The following is a 24,345-nucleotide window of genomic DNA, read 5'->3' as shown; positions in this document are numbered from 1 at the left end:
AGACACAATTTTCTGTTACCACAGAAATATTGTGATTCAGTTATGGCAGAGACTTTTAGTAGCTTCCTATCATCAGTCTTAGCACGTAAATGTCAGATTATAGTATAGCTTTAGGATGTACGGTTAGGTAGTTTGAGTTTTAAAGAAAGATTTGTCTTTATTCATACATGAGTTTGTGTGACTGTGCACCACATGCCTGTGAGGGTTGGAAGAGTCCTTTGGAGACAGAGCAGCAAGTGGTTGTGAGTGACCCGCCTCAGCTCTGGAAGCTAAACAAGAGCAGGAAGCTCCCTTAAGCGTTGAGTCATCTCTCTAGCCAGAGAGTGTTTGATTTTGAAAATGACTGAGTTGTTGTCTTGACTATTATTTAAAAAAAAACCCCCGCTCAGTGAGTTTTTGCTTGTGGTTAAGACAGAATCACTTGCCATTTCTTCCATTTTATGCCCACTTATATAAAGTGGTGTTTTCAGCATTGATGGTTATAAGATCCAATGGCTGATGACCTTCTGGTCAGCCTAGTCCCTTTATGAATGTTGTTGGTCCCTGATGGCATTTTGTGACACAGCTTTTGGATGGAGACATTGATGTCACACTGTTGAGTAGCAGGAACTGCAGGTGAGCCCCCAAACTGTCATCTCTTAGTTGACCATTGGTTTTCTAGAAGCTCACATCATTGTTCATAAGTTTGGCTAAAACTAGGCACAGCCATTTCTTTCCCTTCCATTTGTACTGCCATCAGTGAGTTTCATCCTTACTGACAGGGAAATGAGCGAGAATGGCACTCACCGGCTTGTGTTTGTGTAGAGCAGTTTCGAGTGCCGAGGCTTGGCCACAGATGAGAGGTCTCCAAACGGGTTGTCCACATCATCGGCATTTGTACTCTGCACGTGGCCACTGAGGCAAGGACAAAGGAAAGTTGTAGGAAACTTAGATTAGTTGAGCAAAGCAAATAGAGGATGTTTTTACCTGTCAGATAGATCAAAAGCCCAAGAGGTAAAAATATGACAGGTGACAACTGGAGTTGAAGCCAAGAAAGGTAGGGACCTCTGTTTTCAGAGTGTGAGGCTTCTACTCTGGGATCAAAAACTTGAGCAGGAGGGACAGTGGCAGCTGCTCAGGGTCTGCAGCTCTGATGAGAACAGTTTTACCAATTACATATCTTTCCTGATTGACAACAGGAGGAGGAGCAACAAAAATATTTTATTTAGTAAAACATCCTACCTAAGGAAAGAGAAAACGGTGTCACCTCTCATTTTATAATTTAGTCAAAATCTCTAATAATGTCTTGATTAAACTTCCAGTACTACACAGACATTGACCATTCCAGCACCCACTGGAGGATGTTAGAACTCATATGTGAATCTAAGAGTGGACTGAGCACAGAGAAGGAGCTACAATTAGACTTATGCACAATATACATTAAAGTAATGAGAAATGCCACTTACGTATAGAGAGGAATGTATTTACTCCTACAACTTGGACTCACACTTAGAAAAAGAAAAAAAATGTGCAGTTGAGTTATTGATATTTTAAATAATCATCAAATTACTATAATAATTCTCAAATAGAAAGGTCCTCAGAGATACAGAAATTGACCTCTACAGTTTTGTTTCAGAAATAATGGAGTGTTTTAAGAGCCTGAGAGGCGTCCTGGTTGTTTTAGGTCTTAGAAACTGTGAGGGAAGCTCTTAATGAGCATGTATATAAAGGCTGATGTGTAAGCTCCTGGGGACAAGTTTCCACAGCACCAAGGTGAATGCTGAGTCCAGAGGAGTGGCAATAGTAAGCAACAAAGCTTTCAATTGCTGTATTGTTTGTCACCTAAGATCCTAAAAAAAAAAAAAAAAAAAAAAAAAAAAAAAAAAAAAAAAAATACAGCAAATCCATAAAAACCTCGATAAAAAGATGCAAGTAAAAGGCTTTCGTCAACATCCATGCATTTCATTGACATGAGTGATTATACATGACTGATTGACATGAAGCTGGGCTCCTTGCTTGACACAGGCCCGTCAATTCCAGCACTTGGAGGCTGAATCAGGAGAATTAAGAGTTGGAAGTTAGATGTCTCATAAAAAAAGAAGAACAAAATAAAAACTCAATCATATATTTTATTTATATAAATGCTTGAGTGGAATTATCAACAAGTCTAGCTTGCCATGTAGATGAGAAGGTTATTTTTTTTTTAATGTTCCAATCTTAACACGAATTATCCTTCACTTTATATACTAAAATCTATCTTAGGGTTTTATTACACATTTGAAAAGACAGTTTAATAATAATTCTAAAGTCTTGCATATTATGTTTAGATATGGCTTAATACAATGCATTTTAAAATTTTTGTTAAAAATTTGAATTGAAACATAATTACATCATTCCTCCAATCCATTTCCTTACTCCAAGTCCTCCCAGGTGCGCTCTCTCTCCTCTCTCCTCCCTCCCCCCCCCCCTCTCTCTTTCACACACACACACACACACACACAAACATTTTTTTATTTATTTAATGTATACGAGTGCCTATCTGCATGTACACCTGCATGCCAGAAGAGGACATTAGATCACATTGTAGATGGCTGTGAGCCATCATGTGATTGCTGGGAATTGAACTCAGAACCTCTGGAAGAACAGACAGTGCTCTTAACCACCAAGCCACCTCTCCAGCCCTGCTCTCTCTGGAAATTAATGCCTCTTTTTATTTGGTATGATTCTCTCTCTCTCCTTCCCTCCCTTCCCCCCTCTCCTAAATATATAAGTACAACCTGCTGAGTTTGTTTGGTGCTACTTATATGTATATGATTTCAGGGATTATCACTTGGTATTGGATCACCAACTAGGGGACTCACCCTTTGGGGGAGACTATTTCCTCCATTTTCTTTCACAAGACTTGGTATTCTTCTCAATACCAAGGGCAACAGTTACAGTGATCACTTCCTGGGGTTGTGCACTCTCCTCTGGTGGTGCCTATCTGACTTACACCATTTTGCAAAACTGGCCACAGTGTCTGTTGACAAGTACAGTTTCATGGCACTGCCTCTTGTGGCTCCTAGTTGTTTCGGATGCTTGCTGTGACCCACTACACACCAGGACACACACCATCCACCCGAGTACTGGATAAACTACTCAGGCCGATGAGCTAGAACGTATTAGTTATGGTGACGTACTGAATCTCTGGCTTACACCCTGAAAGAATGTGGGCATCAAGTGGCTTAAAGAGATGCATGTGAAACCAAAGAACGAAATATTTTATAGGAATAAAGGAAAGGAAGGAGATATCCTCACTGTCACAGAGAAGGGAAGAGTTTATATTAAAACTCTCATCAGTAAATTAGTAAAGTCTTGAGGAGAATATTGATGAATCAAGCTGCATTTGAAATTAAGTTCTGCAAAAAGCATTCTAATAAAGAAGTGATAGGTGAGATAGAGACATTTCCATATGTACTGTTAATAAGGGAAATTTCTGTTGTTATTACATTTATTCATTTATCGTGTGTGTGTGTGTGTGTGTGTGTGTGTGTGTGTGTGTGTGTGTGTTGGGATGCTACGAAGGCTTTGGCATATTTGTAAAGGCCAGAGGCAACTTTTGGGAGTGAGTTCTCTCCTTCCATCATGCAGGTTGTTCATTGTACATATACCCATGCAAATTTGTCCTAACTTTGAAACGTACATTTAATAGTGTCCATTTTGAGGGTAGAGGGAGGCCAGGTGTTGTAGAGCAACTAAAGTGGGATTTGGATTCTCTTCTCAGCCCCAGGACTGCTGGATGACGGTTTTTGGGACACTCCTCATCTGAAGGCAGGCCCTTTTCCTACCCTCAGTGGAGGCATCAGATGTTTAGTGGTGAGGATAAAGATAGCAAGGATGACACACAAAATTACGAAGGAAATCAAACTTACAAATTGATTGGTTTGGTTGGCGCTGAGAACAATCTTGTCTGAAATCTGTCCCAGAGTCCTCCGATCATCTAGAACCATTAATGTAATAAGCAAAACCCTTAATGATCTCATTGCAATTTTATAGACTCAAGCTTTGGTTCCTTACCAGACTCCTCACATCAGAGCTGAGCCTAAATCCTGGGAAAGCCCTTCCCAGGCATCTTAGCCATTCTGGGTGGGGCGGGGCTTTGCCTTCTGATAGTCTGGATCTTGTCTCTTTGTTCAAACTTCTACTCCTACCCTGTTTTCTTCATGATGGAATATGCCCCTTGTCCACCTTCTCTAGGTGACACTGGGGTCCCCGTGCTAAAGATTTAGCTTCAGTTTCCCTTCTGAGACTCTCCGCAACCTTCTCTTTACAGCTTTGCACAGAGCCTGAGTTAGGAAAAGCATCTTACCTGAGCAGGTCTTTAGAGATTCAAATCAGTTAACACAGAGGAAATGTAATGAAATGACCAGTTAATATGGGACATAAAATTCCTTTGAAGTAAATGAAAAATCCTTAAAAGATAAATGAAGCCTAAACAATTTTTATCCTTTAGCTGAATTTTTTTAACTCCTATTTAAGAAGCTGATGTTTGAATGCTTATATTAAAGCTATGTTTTTCTCTCTCATTATTTCTTTCTCTATGAAAGTGGAAGACATTTCACAGGGGAATATGGGCTTCTTAATGGGGGCTCAGGGACTTCGTAGAGTGTAATTGGTTTCCCTCTTTTTACTGTGGACTTTATGTCTTCTGAAGCTTCGTTATGAGATGTCATCCAATAGCTGACCAGACATACACTGTGAGCTGTGGCACCAAGGACAAAGGGACAAGGAAACAGAAGATGCTTTGCAAGCATGAAGCAGGGTATCTGAGCCAGTGTTGGGAGGACCAAAGTCAGGACTTCACGAATGCTTGGGGTTCATCTTGGCACAGAGTTGTTAAAGTGATGGGACATTACAGGGCCCAGCAGGGAGCATGGTGGAACTGGGCATTGAGAGGTCACTGGAAAGGGAAAGTAACATAGAACAGACAAGTGACAGAGTATCGGCTACATGTCTTGTCAAATGGCTTGCATTCTATGTTTGGAAAAAGATGGGCATAATCAGTGTAGTAACTCAGACAGATCCGTACTCCAGAGAAAGTGCTCCAGCTCCAATATGGATTTGGGACCAATAGTTCACATGACAAATTCTTTTTAACATTCAGAGACAGAATCCATGGCCATCTCTCTGAGAGCTCTGTGTGCTTTGTTATGTCACAGAACTTGCAACAAAGAGCAGTCTCCAATGTATGGGTCACCCTCTTCTGCTTAAAGAGTGGCCAGCTAAGTTCTAGATTCTGTCTCCAGCACTATGCTCAGCATGGATTATCGGAAAGTGTGACATCTTCATGTCTCCTTCACTACTTAACATTCTTATTTAATTTTCTAAATGAATAGCCACAACCAATGGCTTTGAGGGAGAGGTCATTGAATAGTCAACATTTTCAGTACTGACAACGAGAAAATGTTTACAGTTACTAATGACCTATGATTATATCACTTTCAGTTTGAGTTAGTTTGCAGTCACAGCGAGAAGTGGGTTCTGCGGTCAGGGATGCTCACCGACCTGGGTTATGGCTGGCAGTCTCTCATATCTTTTCAGTGTAAAACACTGTGAGATTTGGTCTGCAGCTCTTTCCACTGTTGTTTCTTCTGGATCAGGTTTTGGTGGGAGCATCTTGTCCCAAGGAACATGTTCATAAGCTCTGGGGAGTTAGTAAACAAGGACATATTTAATAAAGTATACACAAAGCACATATTTGCTGCAGGGTAGAAAGACTGCCCGATTTAACAAATAAGTTATATCTTTGAAAATTGATTTTGGAAGCCAGGAAGTCAGGTGGGCAAGCTTCATTCCCCATCCTGTCCTCCATTCCAACCCTGCAGGTTATCCTCAGCTGTGCAGCATATTGCTATAAAATGTGGCTGCTGTGGCTTCTCCTACCTCTCAGTCCCCATTCCCAGGGCACTAAGTGGATCCTTGTGGCTGACTCAACTTTCCTTCTTCCGGGTAGGCCCTCTCACCTGCCTCCCATGTTTAGGCCATCCCCATTCCATCCTATCAGTTCCCACTTTCTAGAAATATAGTCTATCTGGGACCCCCAGTGGCTGCACATGGGAGGCTCTCAGGAGTACTCCTTACTAGAAAACCCACAGCCACCACACTCTCCTAAGACCCAGAGAGGGCAATGCAAATCCAATGAATGAAACACCCACAGAAAAAGGACAAGGCCATATATCAAACCTAGGATTATAATCATCCCAAACTCAGATGCCTAGATGCCAGTGTCAAAGCACACTAATAACTAAGATCATTTGTTTTCAATAGAGGCAAGGAAGACGACCACAGTGGGTGCTGAGAGATGCAATATAGCTGAAACAGAAGACCAAAACTTCAAAATATCTATTATGTTTAGGGTCTTTAAAGAGTACATAAACAAACCCACTAGTGAAATCTATAAAAAACAAACAAACAGTGGAATGAAATGAATAAAACAGTTCAAGTGGACTCACTGAAGAAAACACAAACTGAGGTAAGACTGGAAATGAAATATTTAGAAACTGTAAAAGGAAGCTCAGAGGCAAGCCTTACCAAGAGATTAAAAGAGATGGAAGGTAGAGATAGAAGACAAGATAGAAGAAATGATACCTCACTCAAAAAAAATGTTCAAAGCACAAAACATCCAGGAAATCTGAGACACCATGAAAAGACAAATGCTATGAGTAATGGGAAAAGTGAAAAAAGAAACCCAGGTCAAAAGCATAGAAAATATTTTAAACAAAACTATTGAAGAAAATTCCACTAATCTAAAGAAGGAGATGCTTTCAAGGTACAATAATCAAAACACTAAATGTATAGAAAAAAGAAAACACTAAAAGCTTCAAGGGAAAAAGACCAAATAACATATAAAGGCAGACCTATTTGAATAACACCAGGCTTCTTAATGGAGACGCTAAAAACTAGAGGGGCCTAGACAGATGTGCTAGATTCTAAGGGACCACAGATGCCAGCCTAGACTATTATATCCAGTGAAACTTTCAATCATAGATGGATAAAGAAATTACACAATAAAATCAAATGTAAACAGCATCTATCTACAAATCCAGCACTATAGGAGGTGCTATAAAAAAATTTCAAGCTGAAATGGTTAACCACACCCAAGAAAATACAGGAATTAATAAATAACCCTAGACCAACAAAACAAGAGGAGGAGAAAACAAGCTATGATACAACATAATAATGGAAATCCACAAACACTATTCATTGATATCTCTCAATATTAGTGATCCTAATTGCCCAACAGAAAGACACAGGTTAACAGAATCCATGCTTTTGGTGCACCCAAGAAAAACATCTTGACATCAAAACATAAAACCTCATGGTATATTTTCTTTTTAGAAGTTCATGGAACTTTCTCCAAAATTTACCACATGCTGGACACAAAGCAAGTCTCAATAGATCTAAGATAATTGGAATCATGCTCTGTATGCTGTCTGATCCCTAGAGACTAATCTAGATATCAGTTAACAGAAACAAGAGAATGCTTACAAACTTGTGGGGACTGACAATTCACTACTGCATGAAAAATGTGTCTAAAAAGTATTAAGAAAGAAATGTAAAACTGTTTAGAATTTAATGAAAGTTAAAATGAAAATATAACATACCCAACCTTTTGGAACACAATGAAGACAACTAGCTCTAAGAGACAAGTTTATAACACTAAGTGCCTACATTAAAATCGGAGAGATCTCATATTAGTAAAATTCGAAAAATCTCATATTAGGAAGTTAAGAGCACACCTGATCTAGAGCAAAAAGAAGAAATAACACCCAAAAGGAATAGATGACAAGAAATAATCAAAATCAGAGCTGAAATCAACAAAATTGAAATGAACAAACAACAAAAAACCATGAAGAATCAATGAACCATAGTTGGTTCTTTGAGAAAATCAATAAGATTAACAAACCCTTAGACAAATTAACTAAAAAACAGTGAGAGTAAATTAACAAAATTAGAAATATAAAGGAGAGCAAAGAAACAGTACAGAGAACAATCTTAAGAACACACTTTAAGCCAAGCGGTGGCAGCACATGCTTTTAATCCCAGCACTTGGGAGGCAGAGGCGGGCAGATCTTTGTGAGTTCGAGGCCAGCCTGGTCTACAAAGCGAGTCCAGGACAGTCAAGGCTACACAGAGAAACCCTGTCTCGAAAGACAACAACAACAACAAACATGAGCACATTTTAAAAACCAAATTGGAAAAGCTAAAAGGAAATGATTAATTTCATAAAAGAAGGTCTATTACAGCTAATAAGAAACTTGAAAAGAAAGGTCAGAGGCAAGCCTCACCAACAGAATACAAGAGATGGGAGAGATCTAGTTGAATTTCTGGCCAAAGGGACCCATGCAAACTTCCAAACAACCCAGGCTGTGGTCAAGGCTATTTGCTCTTTAGAAACTGGTGGTAAGGCTCTATTGCTAAAGACACCGTCTATACAACTCATTGAACATGGAGATGTCAAACTGATGTCTAAAGCAGGGCCCAAACCTCTACATGCTAATGTCTTTTGTGCAGGAAAGTGCTCTGCATGTTACCAAAAAACAAAGGTAAAATCTAAGACAGATACAAACCTTTTGATTTACAATGGTGACCTGCCTACACTCTGTGATGGTACAATAGTGGCAACAAGCTTGTGAGAATAACAAACTAGTGCCTGATACTTGGTTTAAGGCCTGCTCTATGAGATGGAACCCATCCCTGACACTGACCAAGAACCCGAGACTAGATAGGACAGGGACTGAGGGGAAAACCAATGTGACTGCTCTCCTAAAAGAATATAACAATAAAATGCCTTGTAATCACATCCTGCTATATTCATAGATCAGTATCTTGCTCAACCATCCTCAGAGAAGCTTCCTTCTGCAGCAGATGGGAACAAACACAGAGATGCACTGCTGGACAATGTGCAGAAAGTGAGATGCCTTGGAGCGCTCAGCCCTGAATGGGATTTCCCCATCAAAGTCTTCTCATTAGGGCTCATGGAACCCTGGAGGAGAAGAAAAAGAAAGACTGTAAAAGGCAGAGGGGGCATAAAGGAAACCTTCTGATGACTGAGCATATGCTCTACACTCTTAACTACTCTCCTTTATTCCTGAGCTAATCATCTTTAAAAACAGGTTCTCCAGTCCATGGGTTTTATCAACTGTAAACTGGACATGTGCTCCCGAGAACCTACCCTGTCATCCCATTTACATGCCTTAGGAACCCTTGAAAGAAAATGACATCAAAGACCACCAGAGACCTTGACTACTGTAGAATAAGGAGCATCTAGTCTGCTTTGAGGAGTGATATGCCTTACATTTGGTTACTCTCTTTGAGAAGACCACATCTATGCTGCCACGTGTGTGATTCTTCTGAAAGCATCTTTCTCTTAGACCTTGTGCTTAAAGTCTATGTAAGTGATGTTTTTATTAAGCCCCAAGTCCGCTTCATAAAGGGGCTAGTTCTGGAATTCTTTCCTCCATCTGTGTTACGAATCCACATTTTCCTTAAGTCGTGGTCAATAGATCTACTAAGAACTCAGACTGCCGAGCACAAGAGCGGGAAGCTTGGCCTCTGCTCCCTGCCCCGTGATGTATTGACACGTTGATCCCATGAATTATCTTCCAGTAAGTTTTCTCCAACACGGTTCCCTGTGACAATGTGGGTGTTTTCTCTCCTCCCTTTCTTTCCCTCCCTACATTCCCCACTCTCTGAATTTTGCTTGGATTGACATGGTTTCCCCTCCCCTCCCTTCCCCTCTCTTCCCTTCCCGTCCACTCCTCTATTTCTCCCCCTTCATCCTCTCCCTGCCCCTTTGTCTTTCTGAGTGCATGGATTGCAGGTATGAACACATGTCTTCTTCAAGTCATGATATCTTGGTTATTTCGTCAATATGAATGACTTAGTGCCTTTGTTTGATGTTTTTTGAATTACTCACATGAACCAGATCATTATTGACATATGCATCAATTAAAAATTAAAATAGGCTTTCATTGTGAAAAAAGCTTACTTCTGTGTTGAGGATTTGTAAAATGCATCTTTTATATTATATTTCTTGCCGTGCTTGACAAGGGGTTCACTCTCATCCTACAAGATAGGAACAAAAAGTTAAAACAGACCAAACACGAAGAGAATTGCTATTTTTTTTTACACTAAGTATTTTTTTTAAAATTTCTTTACTCTTTAAGACGTACATCATGATGTATACATAGTTTAATGATTAACAAACTCAGGTTCTTTAACACATCTGGCTTCTTCTTAAAATCACAGCAAACAGTCCAGTGCTACCATCTATAGTCACCACGATATGCATCTTGTCTTCAGAACATACTCATCTTTGTATGTATCCTCATATTGTGTTCTCTTACCAACATCCTCCCATTTTTTCTATACTCACCCTGTGCTTTTTTTTTTTAATGGTTTCTCTTAGATTCTACACATAAATAAGAAAATAAATATTTCTCTTTATGTGCCTGGTTTATTTGTCTTACCATAACATCATGTTGTTGCAAACAGTAGGCCTACAGTTTATGCCTGAGTAATATTCCAGTGTATGTGCATATAGCCAATTTTCTTTACACGTTCATCTCTAGATGGATGCTTGGGTGATCAACCACACTTTATGAATTGTTTCTTCACCTCAGCAAGGGCACGTGCCTGTAATTTCAGCACTTAGGCAATGGAGATCGGAGAAATTAGAAAAAAAAAAAAAAGACCAGCCTCAGCCACAGAGCAAGTTTGGGGCTATTCAGGGCTACATGATATGTGTCTCAAAAATCCCAATAAACTTAATTAAAAATTAAATAGTCATACTGTGTATAAATTCTGCATTTCATCAATTTCTAACTTCATATGCTTTAGTAGTCTTTCATGTATTTAGTTTGATTTAGTAATTTTTCTAATATCTTAAGATTGAAACATATCAATTCCTTGTTTTGTAATATAATCATGTAAAGCTAAAATTTCTTCTTAGCAAAATCTTAATTGTATTACACCCAAGTGGATATATCGTGTCTTATCATCTTTTAAATACTTTCTAACTTCTCTTAAATCTCTTCTTCGACCCACAAATAATCAGAAATATGCTCAATTTTGAAATATTTTCCTAAGTATCTGTTTGTTGATAAGTGAACACTGCAGTGTATTGAGAACATTATGTAGAATTGCTTCGGTAATGATTTTTCACAATGTGGTGATGGAATTCATGGCCCTGCAAATGGTAGGCAAGTGATCAGCCCCTAAACTTCATCTTCTTCCCTACTGTGATCATTTTAAATGCACTAAGACTTAGCTAATTTCACACACAGTTGCTATTATGGCAGTGTGCATACCCTGTGCATTTGAAACGTCTTTTTCTTTTTTATTATTTAATTAATTTATTCAGATTATATCTAAATTGTTTTCCCCTCACTTGTATCCACTCATTCCTTCCTCCCTCCCTCCCTCCCTCTCTCCCTCCCTCCCTCCCACTTTTACACTATTCCCCTTCCCTAGGTTTATGACTGAGGGGGACCTCCTCCCCCACTTTATGGTCATAGGCTATCAAGTCTCATCTTGGTACCCTGCTTATCCTTTCTCTGAGTGCCACCAGGCCTCCCCACCACCGGGAAGTGGTCAAATATGGGGCACCAGAGTTCATGTCCGAATCAGTCCCCACTCTCCACATAACTGTGGAGAACGTCCTGTCCATTGGCTAGATCTGAGTAGGAGTTCGATGTTTACTGCTTGTATTGTCCTTGGTTGGTGCAGTAGTTTGAGCAGACACCCCTGGGCCCTGATCCACCTGTTATAATGTTCTTCTTGTAGGTTTCTAGGACCCTCTGGGTCCTTCTATTTTCCCATTCTCCCATACTTTTTCACCTAGGTTCCCAATAGGATGTCCCCATCTCTATCAAAATCTCCTGGTAAGTGAAGACTTGCATGGGACATTCCTTTTGGCCTAGTGTTCAATTATAAGTGAGTATATACCATGTGAGTCTTTCTGCTTCTGTGTTAACTCACTCAGTATGATCGTTTCTAGTTCCATCCATTTGTCCACAAATTTCTGGATTTCCTTGTTTTTAATAGCTGAGTAGTAGTCCATAGTGTAAATGTACCATAGTTTCTTTATCCATTCTTCGACTGAGGGACATTTAGGTTGTTTCCAGGTTCTGGCTATTATGCATAAGGCTGCTATGAACATATGTCCTTGTTGTGTGGTGGAGCATTTTCTGGGTATATTCCAAGGAATGGAATAGCTGGGCCTTAAGGTAGCCCTATTCCCAGTTTTCTGAGAAAGCACCAGATAGATTTCCAAAGTGGTTGTACAAGTTTGCATTCCCACCAGCAGTGAAGGAGTGTTCCTCTCTCCCCACATCCTCACCAGTATGTGCTGTCACTTGAGTTTTTTATTTTAGCCATTCTGATGGGTGTAAGATGGAATCCCAGAGTTGTTTTGATTTCCATTTCTCTGGTGACTAAGGACATTGAACATTTCTTTAAGTGTTTCTCAGCCATTCGATATTCCACTGTTAAGAATTCTCTGTTTAATTCTGAGTCCCATTTCTTAATTGGGTTGTTTGGTTTGGTGGTGTTTAATTTCATGAGTTCTTTATATATTTTGGCTATTAGACCTTCATCAGATGTAGGGTTGGAGAAGATCTTTTCCCAGTCTGTAGGCTGTCTCTTTGTTCTGTTGACAGTGTCTTCTGCCTTACAGAAGCTTTTCAGCCTCATGAGATCCCATTTATTAATTGTTGACCTTAGAGCCTGGGCTATTGGTGTTCTGTTCAGGAAGTTGTCTCCTATGCCAATGGAAAACGCATCTTTCTTTGATTGGGTTCAATGTTAAAGAAATGTCAGGGACTTGGAAGAATTAGCTCTGTTGTTTGTATATAAGCTCGGGCTCTTTTGTGTAGTTGCCAACTGACTGTACAGTGGTGTTAAATTCCAAATGACACAGAAATTGTACATGCTTCCTTTAGAGGTCTTTTAATTCCTGCTATGTGTGCCTTGGATACATTCATTTTTGAACCTTATGTTTTTTTGACAAACTGACCAAAAGAAGAAAGTTTATATGTTGGAACAATTTTTTTTGTCTTGAAACCTATTTAGTTTGAACCTAAAATATCCACTACGGATTGTCTAAACTCTATTATGCTGTCAACACTCTTAACTGATTAACTTTTAAGGTATTTGCATCTAGTATTTATAGTATGCCTCTTGCAGATAGTGTATAATGTGTCTTGTTTTGTCATCTTTTGACAACTTCTGTATTTTATTGTAGCTATTGACATATTGAGACCAGGCGTGGACTTTTATATCAGTTCTTAGTCCTCTATCTATGTTTCTCATTCTCTGTTCACTCTTTGTTGCTTTGAAACAGTATTAATCTGTAATCCATTTGCTTTTATTTTATCCTCCCCCCACCAGATTGTAATATTCTGGAGAGTACACTACCTGTGAACTTTAAGAGAAATGTTATGTATTTTTTAATAATAAGATTGACTTTACATATATTAGAAGGAAAAGAACTTTTAGTGTTCAATTTCTTATAAGGCACATCTTATTTTCTTTTTTCTTCACTCAAAAACTTCTTTATTTAGCATTCTAATATATTCAATACATTTGGGCCTCCAAATATAACCATGCTCTAAACTTGGAAAAGGGTAATTTACTTTCTAGATGGAATTAAATTGCTCATCTAGTGACCAGAGAATGAGAAAAATTATCCTGGACATTCTATGGCACAGTTTAATCACAATTGTCATGAAACTGGGAGACAGGCAGAAGACTACACCACAACCATTCTTCGTGATGAGCAGAGTCATCCCATCTTCAGGTAGCTTAGAAGATGAAGACTGATGCCATCAGCTGGGGAATGCAGCTAGGGTTATGCAAGTTGGCTGGACTCCACTAAGAGTTTTGAACTACACACGCATGTCTCTTGTTAAAATTAATGGAATTTTAGAAGTTGTTTCTTCAAAACTTTTTTCTACTTTCCCTCCCTCTCCTATTATAAATTCTGGACTCCAATTAGTGTGTATGGGGCTTTTTCAAACTGTCCTCACAGTATATGATATTTTCTGTTGGTTTTAATTCCTCCCTTCTTTAAATATGTTCCCCTAACCTTGGTGTTCAAAATAACTTAAAATATAATTAAAATTAAAACAAAAAACTTTAAAATGTTTAAAATAAGCTTAAAAATTAATTTCAAAATGTCAATACTTCCCCTGGTCGATCACACATTTTCTGTTTTTAAGCCTATGAGTCTTTATGATTTTGTTATTTTTGTCTTTCCCCCCCAGATCTGAGGACCAAATCCAGGGCCTTGTGCTTGCTAGGCAAGTGCTCTACCACTGAGCTAAATCCCCAGCCCTGAGTCTTTATGATTTTGAAGCTTTTAGATATGCCATTTACATTTGGTTTTTAAAAAACATACATTCTTTTTCTGTGCTAAGATTTCCACTTTTTTTACCCATTTTCACGAGAGTATTTTCCATTACTTCATTTGTAGGGCTAGTTTTGACATATCTGAGAAGAGAGAAGCTCAGACGGGAAACTGTGTTCAACAGATTGGCCTATGGGCAAGTGTCTAGGGCATTTTCTTAATTGCTAGTGACGTAGGAGGACACAACTGTAGGTGGTGATATATCTGAGCCAGTGGGCTTGGGCTATATAGGGAATATAGCTGAGCAAGCCAGGGAAGTAAGCTGTGTTCTTCCATGGCCTCAGCTTCAGTTTCTGCCTCCAAGTTCCTGCTTATGTTTTTGTCTTGACTTCCTTCAGTGACGGACTTGTGACATAGAAGTGTAATCCAAACAAACTCTTACATTCCCCACCACACTTCCAGCTACTGTTCATCACTGCAAGTGAGAACCAAGTTAGAACACCAGTTGAACATAATTACAGCGTCGCATCAATGTCTCTGCCAACAGCTTTAGCAATAGATTCTCTCATCTCCTGACAGTGTGATACATTTTCATGGCCATTTTATGTTGAGTAATGTGGGGCATTGTGAATGTTGTATCATAAAGATACTGTACTCAGTATTGTCCTGCATGGGTGTGCAAAAATGGGTGTCAAAAATGGGGTATTATTTTGGTTTACTCTAATGCTAAGTGCTCTGGGCATTTTCTAAACAAAGCGTGAGCAAGGACTTGGGTGTAGTTCACACAAGCAATTGTAACTACCACGCGTTCTCATGTGTGTTTCATATCTCCTCAAACCCATAGTTACTCAACTCTTTATTGAATCCATTCTTACATATTTAGAACACAAAGAAAGGCCTTTTTGCAAAAACATTGACTACTTCTGTCTTCTGAAAGTACACCAACTTCAGGGCAAAGAGCCAGCGAGGAATTTGGGCTGGCCTTACCTTTTCTCTAAGTTTTAAATCACTTTTGAAACATGCCTGACACTGCTCAATCACCAGGGTGTCAAGTAAACGGACAAGCATTTTGTCAGGGTTTACAGCTATAATCTGCAGGAGGATTAGTCTGTTATAAGCTTACTCTGACACACAGGAGGCAAAAAAAAAAAAAAAAAAAAAAAAAAGGTAATTTTTGAGAAATAAAAATACTTCATTTACAGAATTACATTTGCTTCTTTTTCATATGTGCCTATTGGGTTTCCTTGGAAATTGAGCTTCTTACTTCCTCCCTGTATTTCAGATTACTGTTATTGCAGCTTACTTGTGTATGGCATCTCCTTCCCTTGTGTCTGCTAATGCCCTTTTCTATTTGGTAGTTTTCATTACCTTATAGCTTGAGCATAAATAAGCTCATGGAATTTGTTGTAAGTCTTTTTCCCTTTAGTATGTATCTTTTCTATAAATTACTGAGAACTGTTTCCAACTATAACTGTACATTTATTGTTAAGATCTCCTAGTTTTGGCCTACTGTATTTTGAGTTCTGTTGTTGGTGAATATATATTGGATGTACTAACCCCTCTATCACTGTAGAACATGAGTCGTTAGTGAAATTTCTTATTAAATCTACTTTGATAATATCCTAGCACCTTCTGCTTTTGATGTGTTTTGTCTGACACATAAAACAACATCCTTAGCACACATTTATATTTCACTTCATTTTCTTGTTAGCGTATAGTTTGGCCTTATTTTTAACATAATTTCTGAATGTTAATTTAATTAAGCTATGCTTAACATGATAATAAACATTGTTGGATTTAAGTCTGGCTTCATTATCTGTTCCATCTGCTCTTTTTTTTTTTTCTTTTGGATTAGGTAATGATTATTTCTCTTCATTGGGTTTCATTTTGTTTACTACTTCCATAATGCCTGTGCCTCTTACCATGTCTGCTCACCTCAACTCCATTCTGTACACGCCAATCCTCATTTAGACATCGCTGTCTTCTCTGTAGTGGCCATTCTCCATGCCTACTGGCAAGACTTTTGGCACTGGTTTTCTAAAGATGTCTTTACTTTGGCCTTATTTTTGCAATTTTATGTTGCTAAAGTGTAGGTAGTTGATATTTTTTGAAGAGGTTTCTTAATTTATATTTCTCCATTTTTATATGTTTTGTACAGGGCATGGAAAATAGCATAATGTCCATACTACTCTAAGATTCCATCTTGCTCCCGTCAGAATCGCTAAGACCTGAGCCAACATAGTACTTTACTCTTCTCTCAGGAAAGAGGAAAAATATTTTCACATTTAACTACTGATCTTCTTTCAGATTCATTATTCATGTACATTTTTATTTAATAGATATGTGTTGAAAACCTCACAAGGTCATTACTATTATTCTATAGAGTCATTTATATTGACCATGTAGTTATATTTTTTTGCTTTTTATTCTTGCCTTTATCTATTATCACAGTGTTTCATTCCCTCCTGACTAATGAGTACCTTAATATTTTCTTTCATGTTTGTCTGCTTCAATGAACTATATGCTATTGACTACAGTGTCTTGAATAGAAACATTCTGAAGTGTAATAGAATTCTAAGTGGCAGAGTGGTGCAGTAGTGGGAACAGCATGACTTGGGTTGCAGCAGTGATGGGATTCTAGCATCACTTACTTTCTGCTGCATTTAGATCTGGCTTTGGAGAATAACTCTCTTGTTGTGGCTGCTTCAAGACTGTCATTGCATTTTTGTTTTTTGTTTTGTCTTGTTTTTTTTCCCCTGGAGGTAGATTTATTTTTATATGTCATGGCTTTATTTATTTTTATCCTTTGAATGACTGGATTGATAGTTTCAACATTTAAAACAGGAACCTTGGCTCTGTGCAGATGGCGGGGTGGTTAAGAACAAGCAGGTGCAGCCTTTGTAGAGGACTGGAGTTTGGTTCCCAACACTGACATTAACATATTGTGAGGTGGCTCACAAGAGCGTGTAACTCCAACTCCAGGAACTCCAGTGCCCTGCTATGGCTTGCACAGGCATCTTTACACCTCCAAACACATACACACAAATAAATTAAAATTTAATACATGAATATTTATTTCATGAATTTTATTATATACAAATGCTGTCAATTTTATAAATGACTAAGTATCAAAATTCTAGCAAATCTTACTTTCATTCATAAATTTCTATTCCTGTGAAATTTCCTTTTAAAGTACTGTCTTATTAAATTAATAGCAAGTGTTGTAGAACTCACATTATGAGTTACATTCTTCAAATAAAGATCAGCATATCATCTATGCCAACACTACATAGCTACAGAATACTTTTTTTGGGGCAGTACAACATACCTTGTTATACTGTAGAAATTATCAAATTGTGATTTTAGGCATACATTACAAGTATAAATATAGTTATAAACTTTATTTAGGACAACTTGATGCAATTAATGCTATTCCTGAAACAAATACAATAGTTGTATCTCTTTAAGTTAATGCTCATTATTTTCTAAAATACAAATATTTCCATTACAACACTAGCTCTGAGCCATGGATAAATCTCAGAGGAAGCCCTGAGTTTAAATATGAAAATGGGGATCCAAGATGGCGGCATGCAGTGTGGACCGTGTTTGGAGGCTCCAGTGAACAATTCAAGGAATTGCACAGATTTCTGAGCCAGGAACACCGAGGTCCCCACACCACGGCAGCGGGAGTGCTCCACGGTTTGGAGGGACCAGGGTGCGGAGGACCTGCGTACCCCTGCACACGGGAGGAGCGCGGATTTTCTCAGATCAGAGCAGCAGTGACAGAGGCAGCAGCAACAGTGGCGGCACCAGTGGCACCAGCGTCAGCAGTGGCAGTGGCTGAGGTCTGCAGCTCTGAGCCTTCCGGTGGAGGCAATTAGTGTGGTGGCCCATGGGAGTTGCTGTGGGAGAGGGGACTCTGGATGGGATTTGGGTCGCGAGGTGCCTTGTGACCCAAACTGGACTAGGTGGACAGTTCAGCCCTAGAGTCCCGGGTTCAGCTCAGTGCGCAATGCAGTGGAGACACTGTCTCAGCGCAGCAAGCAATTCTGCCCTAGGCACTAGCTCAACTCAGCCACAGCTCCCCTGCTGTGACACAGGCTGGGTGGAGCACTCAATTCAACCCTAGGCACCAGCTCAGCGCAGCCGCAGTTCTGCAGATGTGACGCAGGCTGGGAGGAGCACTCAGCTCCACCAGAGACAATAGCTCACATCAACAAGCAGTTCTGCCCAAGACACTAGCACAGCTCAGCGGGCAGTCCTGGGGCGCTAATACAGGCTGAGGTCAGCACGCAGATTCAGCCCAGAGGCCCTAGCTGGACTTGCTGGGAAGATAGGGCCCAGAGACTATAGTTGAGCTGTGCGCACAGGCTTGGCGGCTCCAAGACTCTGGCTGGACTATCCACGCAGTATAGGCCTGGAGTCCCGGGCTGAATTCAGCGTGCAGTGTGAGTCCAGAGTCCCTGGCTGAGCTCAGCGCACAATTCTGCCCCAGAGACTCGGGTGGAGCTCAGCGTGCAGTTTGGGGCCTGAGTCCCTAACTGTGCTTGGCAGACAGATTGGGCCAGAGACTCTAGTGGAGCTTTTGGCACAGTCCCGGCTCTAAGACTCTGGTTGGACACAGTGTGCAGTTTGAATCCAGAATTCCTGGCTGAGCTTGGCGGACAGTTCAGGCCCTGAGTCAATAACTGACCACAGCACACACTTTGGGCCAAAAGCCCCTAGCTGAGCTTGGTGAGCAGTCCCAGCCCCCCAAAATTCTGGCTGGACCCTGTGTGCATTTTGTGCCCAGAATCCCTAGCTGAGCTCGGCAGACAGTTCAGGCCCTGAGAATCTAGCAGAGCTTGGAGCATGGTTCAGGCCCAGTGTCCCTGGCTGGACTTGGAAGGGAACCCAGAGGGCTGTGGATACCTTGGCCTGACCCAACGCTCATTCAGAGACCCAGAACGATCACAGGACCCACAGCACAGGGGAGCTGAGGATCACTGGCTGTGAGAGACCAAAACGACAGGGCTAACCTCCTGCCATCCACACCAGTGAAGTATCAGAGCTTCCAGCCTACGGAAATCGTGAGAAAACAAGTGAATCTATCATCCAACTCTGGAAGCTACCCAACAAAAACAAAGACACCAAGATGTCTAAAGGACAGTGTAAAAGCATACGCAAAACAACATGTCGTACCCAGTTTCCAGCTATCCCAAAGAAAACAACCCAGAGAACTCAAATACAATGGAAATACAAGAAAATGACCTCAAATCCTTAGTAATGAGGATATTAATGGAGAAACAAATAAAATTCATAATCAAATGAAGGAGGACGCAGCCAAACAGGTGAGAGACATAAAAGAAGCACATAGAGTGGAACTGGAAAATTTTCAGGAAAATGCAAACAACCAGATGAAAAAAATAAAAAAATCAGTTCCAGATCTGAAGACGAAAATGCATTCAGTAATAAACACACAGACAGAAGAAAAATGAGAATGTGAGACCTCAAAGAAGAAGGCAAGCAACACAGAGGTGAGCTTTTCTAACAGAATCCAAGAGATGGAAGAACGAATCTTAGGTCTAGAAGATACAATCACAGATCTTGAAGCAACCATTAAGGAAAATGCAAAATCTGTAAAACTCCTGACACAAAACATCCAAGAAATTAAGGACACCATGAAAAGAAGAAATCTGAGGATAATAAGCATTGAAGAAAGAGAAGATATCAGACTCCACGACCAAGAAACTATTCTCAATAAAATCATAGAAGAAAATTTCCCCAATCTAAAGAAAGAGATGCCAATAAACATACAAGAGGCCTACAGAACACCAAATAGAATTGACAAGAAGAGAAAAACTGCCCGTCACATAATAATCAAAACCCAAACATGCAGAACAAAGAAAAAATATTAAAAGTTGCAAGGGAAAAGGGCCAAATAATATTTAATGGCAAACCTATCAGAATTACACCCGCTTCTCAGCAGAGATCATAAAAGCCGGAAGGGCCTGGACAGATATCCTGCAAACCCTAAGCGACCACAGATGCCAGGCCAGACTACTTTACCCAGCAAAACTATCAATAACCATTGATGGAGAAAACAAAATATTCCATGACAAAAACAAATTCAAACAGGACCTATCCACAAAGCCAGCTTTACAGAAGGTAATAGAAGGAAAACTCCATCCCAAAGGGTCAAGCTGCAGCCAAAACTACTCAGGAAATAGATAACTACACCATGGCAAAAACACAACTACACAAACGCTCGACTGGAAACAACATCAAAATTCAGACTCTTAACAGTCACTGGTCATTAATATCTCTCAACATCAATGGTCTCAATTCTCCAATAAAAAGACACAGGGTAACTGAATGGGTGCATAAACAAGATCCAACATTCTTCTGCATTCAAGAAACACTTCTCACCCATAATGATAGGCATTACCTCAGGGTAAAAGGTTGGAAAAAAATATTCCAAGCAAATGGTCACAAGAAGCAAACAGGTGTGGCCATTTTAGTATCAAACAAAATAGACTTTCAACCAAAATTAATCAAAAGGGATGAGGAAGGACACCTTATACTCATCAAAGGTAAAGTCAACCAAGATGACATCACAATTCTGAACATCTATGCTCCCAATACAAGGGCACCCACATTTGTAAAAGATCTGCTAAAAAAGCTTAAACCACACATCGATCCCCACACAATAATAGTGGGGGACTTCAACACCCCACTCTCACTGAAGGATAAGTCATTGAAACAGAAACTAAACCAAGAAATAACATCATTAACCAATGCCATGGGTCAAATGGATCTAACAGATATCTATAGAACCTTTCACCCAAACAAGAAAGAATACACCTTCTTCTCTGCACCCCATGGAACCTTCTCCAAAATTGATCACATCATAGGTCACAAAGCAAGCCTCAATAGATACAAGAGGATTGAAATAATACCTTGTATCCTATCAGATCACCATGCTCTTAGGCTGCAATTCAACAACAACAGAAATAACAAAAAGCCTACATGTACTTGGAAACTAAACAACTCTCTGCTAAATGACACCTGGGTCAGGGAAGAAATAAAGAAAGAAATCAAGGAGTTTCTGAAATTCAGTGAAAATGAAGGAACAACATACCCAAATTTGTGGGATGCATTGAAAGCAGTGCTAAGAGGAAAATTCATAGCACTAAGTGCCTTTAAAAAGAAATTGGAAACATCGCACGTAAGTATCTTAACGACACAACTGGAACCCCTAGAAAAAAAGAAGCAGAAACACCCAAAAGGAGTAGATGTCTGGAAATAATCAATCTCAGGGCTGGAATTAACAAATTAGAAACTAAGAAAACAGTCCAAAGAATCAACAAAACCAAGAGCTGGTTCTTTGAGAAAATCATCAAGATAGACAGACCATTAGCCAAACTAACTAAAAGGCAGAGAGACAGTATTGAAATGAACAAAATCAGAAATGAAAAGGGAGACATAACAACAGACACTGAAGAAATACCAAGAATCATAAGATCCTACTTTGAAGGCATATACGCCACAAAATTTGAAAATCTAAGGGAAATGGACGATTTTCTTGATCAATTTCATTTGCCAAAGTTGAGTAAAGAACAGATAAACAAGCTAAATAGTCCCATTTCCCCTACAGAAATAAAAGCAATCATTGATAGTCTCCCAACGAAAAAAAGCCCAGGGCCAGATGGTTTTAGTGCAGAATTCTACCAGACCTTCAAGGGTGAGCTAATACCAATACTATTCAAGCTACTCCAAAAGATAGAAATGGATGGAATATTACCAAATTCATTCTATGAGGCCATAGTCACATTGATACCTAAACCTCACAAAGACACAAAAAGGAAAGAGAATTTCAGACCAATTTCTCTTATGAACATCGATGCAAAAATATTCAATAAAATACTTGCAAAACGAATACAAGAACACATCAAAGATATCATTCATCATGACCAAGTAGGCTTCATTCCAGGCATGCAGGGATGGTTTAATATATGGAAATCCATCAATGAAATCCACCATATAAACAAACTGAAAATAAAAAACCACATGATCATCTCTTTAGATGCAGAGAAAGCATTTGATATAATTCAACACCCATTCATGTTTAAAGTTTTGGAGAGATCGGGGATACAAGGCACTTTCCTCAACATAATAAAGGCTATATACAGCAAGCCAATAGCCAAAATCAAAGTAAATAGTGAGACACTCAAGGAAATTCCTCTAAAATCGGGAACAAGGCAAGGCTGCCCACTCTCTCCATATCTCTTCAATATAGTACTGGAAGTTCTAGCCAGAGCAATAAGACAACAAAAGGAGATCAAGGAGATCCAAATGGGAAAGGAGGAAGTCAAATTATCCCTATTTGCAGATGATATGATAGTGTACATAAGTGACCCTCAAAATTCCACCAGAGAACTCCTAAAACTGATAAACACCTTCAGCAAATTAGCTGGATACAAAATTAACTCAAAAAAGTCTATAGCCTTCCTATACACAAATGACAAGCTTGCAGAGGAAGAAATTAGGAAAACCACACCCTTCACACTAGCCACAAGCAATATAAAATATCTAGGAGTTACTCTAACTAAGCAAGTGAAGGACTTGTTTGAAAAAAATTTCAAAACTCTGAAGAAAAAAATTGAAGATGACCTGAGAAGATGGAATGATCCTCCTTGCCCATGGATCGGGAGAATTAACATAGTAAAAATGGCCATCCTACCAAAAGCAATCTGCAGATTCAATGCAATCCCTATCAAAATACCTACACAATTTTTTTAAAGACATTGAAAGTTCAATTCTGAACTTCATATGGAAAAACAAAAAAACCCTGAATAACTAAAACAATCTTGTACAATAAAAGGTGCTCCGGAGGAATCTCCATACCTGATCTCAAACTGTACTATAAAGCAATAGTAATTAAAACAGCATGGTACTGGCACAGCAACAGGCTGGTTGATCAGCGGAATCGAATTGAAGACGCAGATATGAATCCACACACATATGGTCACTTGATTTTTGACAAAGAAGCCAAATCCGTTCAATGGAAAAAGGATAGCATCTTCAACAAATGGTGCTGTTCTAACTGGAGGTCTATGTGTAAAAAAATGCAACTGGATCCATATTTGTCACCTTGCACAAAACTCAAATCCAAGTGGATTAAAGACCTCAACATAAAACCAGAGACACTAAGTCACTTAGAAGAAAAAGTGGGGAGGAGCCTGGAACATATTGGCACAGGAGACAACTTCCTGAACAGAACACCAACATCTCAGGCCTTAATGTCAACAATTAACAAATGGGACCTCATGAGGCTGAGAAGCTTCTGTAAGGCTGGAGACATTGTCAAGAGAACAAAGCGACAGCCTACAGACTGGGAAAAGATCTTCACCAACCCTACATCTGACAAAGGTCTAATATCCAAAATATATAAAGAACTCAAGAAGCTAAACACCACCAAACCAAATAACCCAATTGAGAAATGGGGCTTGGAACTAAACAGAGAATTCTCAACAGATGAATATCAAATGGCTGAGAAACACTTAAAGAAATGCTCAACCTCCTTAGTCATCAGGGAAATGCAAATCAAAACAACTCTGAGATTCCATCTTACACCCATCAGAATGGCTAAGATCAAAAATTCAAGCGACACCACATGCTGGCGAGGATGTGGGGAGAGAGGAACACTCCTTCATTGCTGGTGGGAATGCAAACTAGTACAGCCACTTTGGAAATCTATCTGGTGCTATCTCCGAAAACTGGGAATAGGGCTTCCTCAAAACCCAGCTATTCCACTCCTTGGAATATACCCAGAAGATGCTCCAGCACACAACAAGAAAATTTGCTCAACCATGTTCATAGCAGCCTTATTCATAATAGCCAGAACATGGAAACAACCTAAGTGTCCCTCAGTAGAAGAATGGATAAAGAAACTGTGGTACATATACACTATGGAATACTACTCAGCTATTAAAAAC

The 24,345-nt window shown here is 39.4% G+C and overlaps 1 protein-coding gene across 1 annotated transcript in view; it reads right to left on the bottom strand.

Annotated features, from left to right (window-relative positions):
* Window positions 1-24,345, bottom strand: part of Spata48 (spermatogenesis associated 48) — a 60,165-nt gene that overhangs the window by 24,907 nt on the left and 10,913 nt on the right. The window contains exons 3-7 of the mRNA XM_051165074.1: window positions 10,010-10,086; window positions 5,524-5,662; window positions 3,891-3,958; window positions 1,446-1,487; window positions 787-894 (exon numbers count right to left, since the gene is read on the bottom strand). Of these exons, the coding sequence (XP_051021031.1) occupies window positions 787-894; window positions 1,446-1,487; window positions 3,891-3,958; window positions 5,524-5,662; window positions 10,010-10,086 (434 nt within the window). The remainder of the gene's footprint in view (window positions 1-786; window positions 895-1,445; window positions 1,488-3,890; window positions 3,959-5,523; window positions 5,663-10,009; window positions 10,087-24,345) is intronic.

The sequence above is a fragment of the Acomys russatus genome, chromosome 22 (assembly GCF_903995435.1).
Source record: "Acomys russatus chromosome 22, mAcoRus1.1, whole genome shotgun sequence".
NCBI lineage: Eukaryota > Metazoa > Chordata > Mammalia > Rodentia > Muridae > Acomys > Acomys russatus.
Note: the sequence above shows the minus strand (reverse complement) of the source record. Positions and strands in the feature narration are given on the sequence as shown.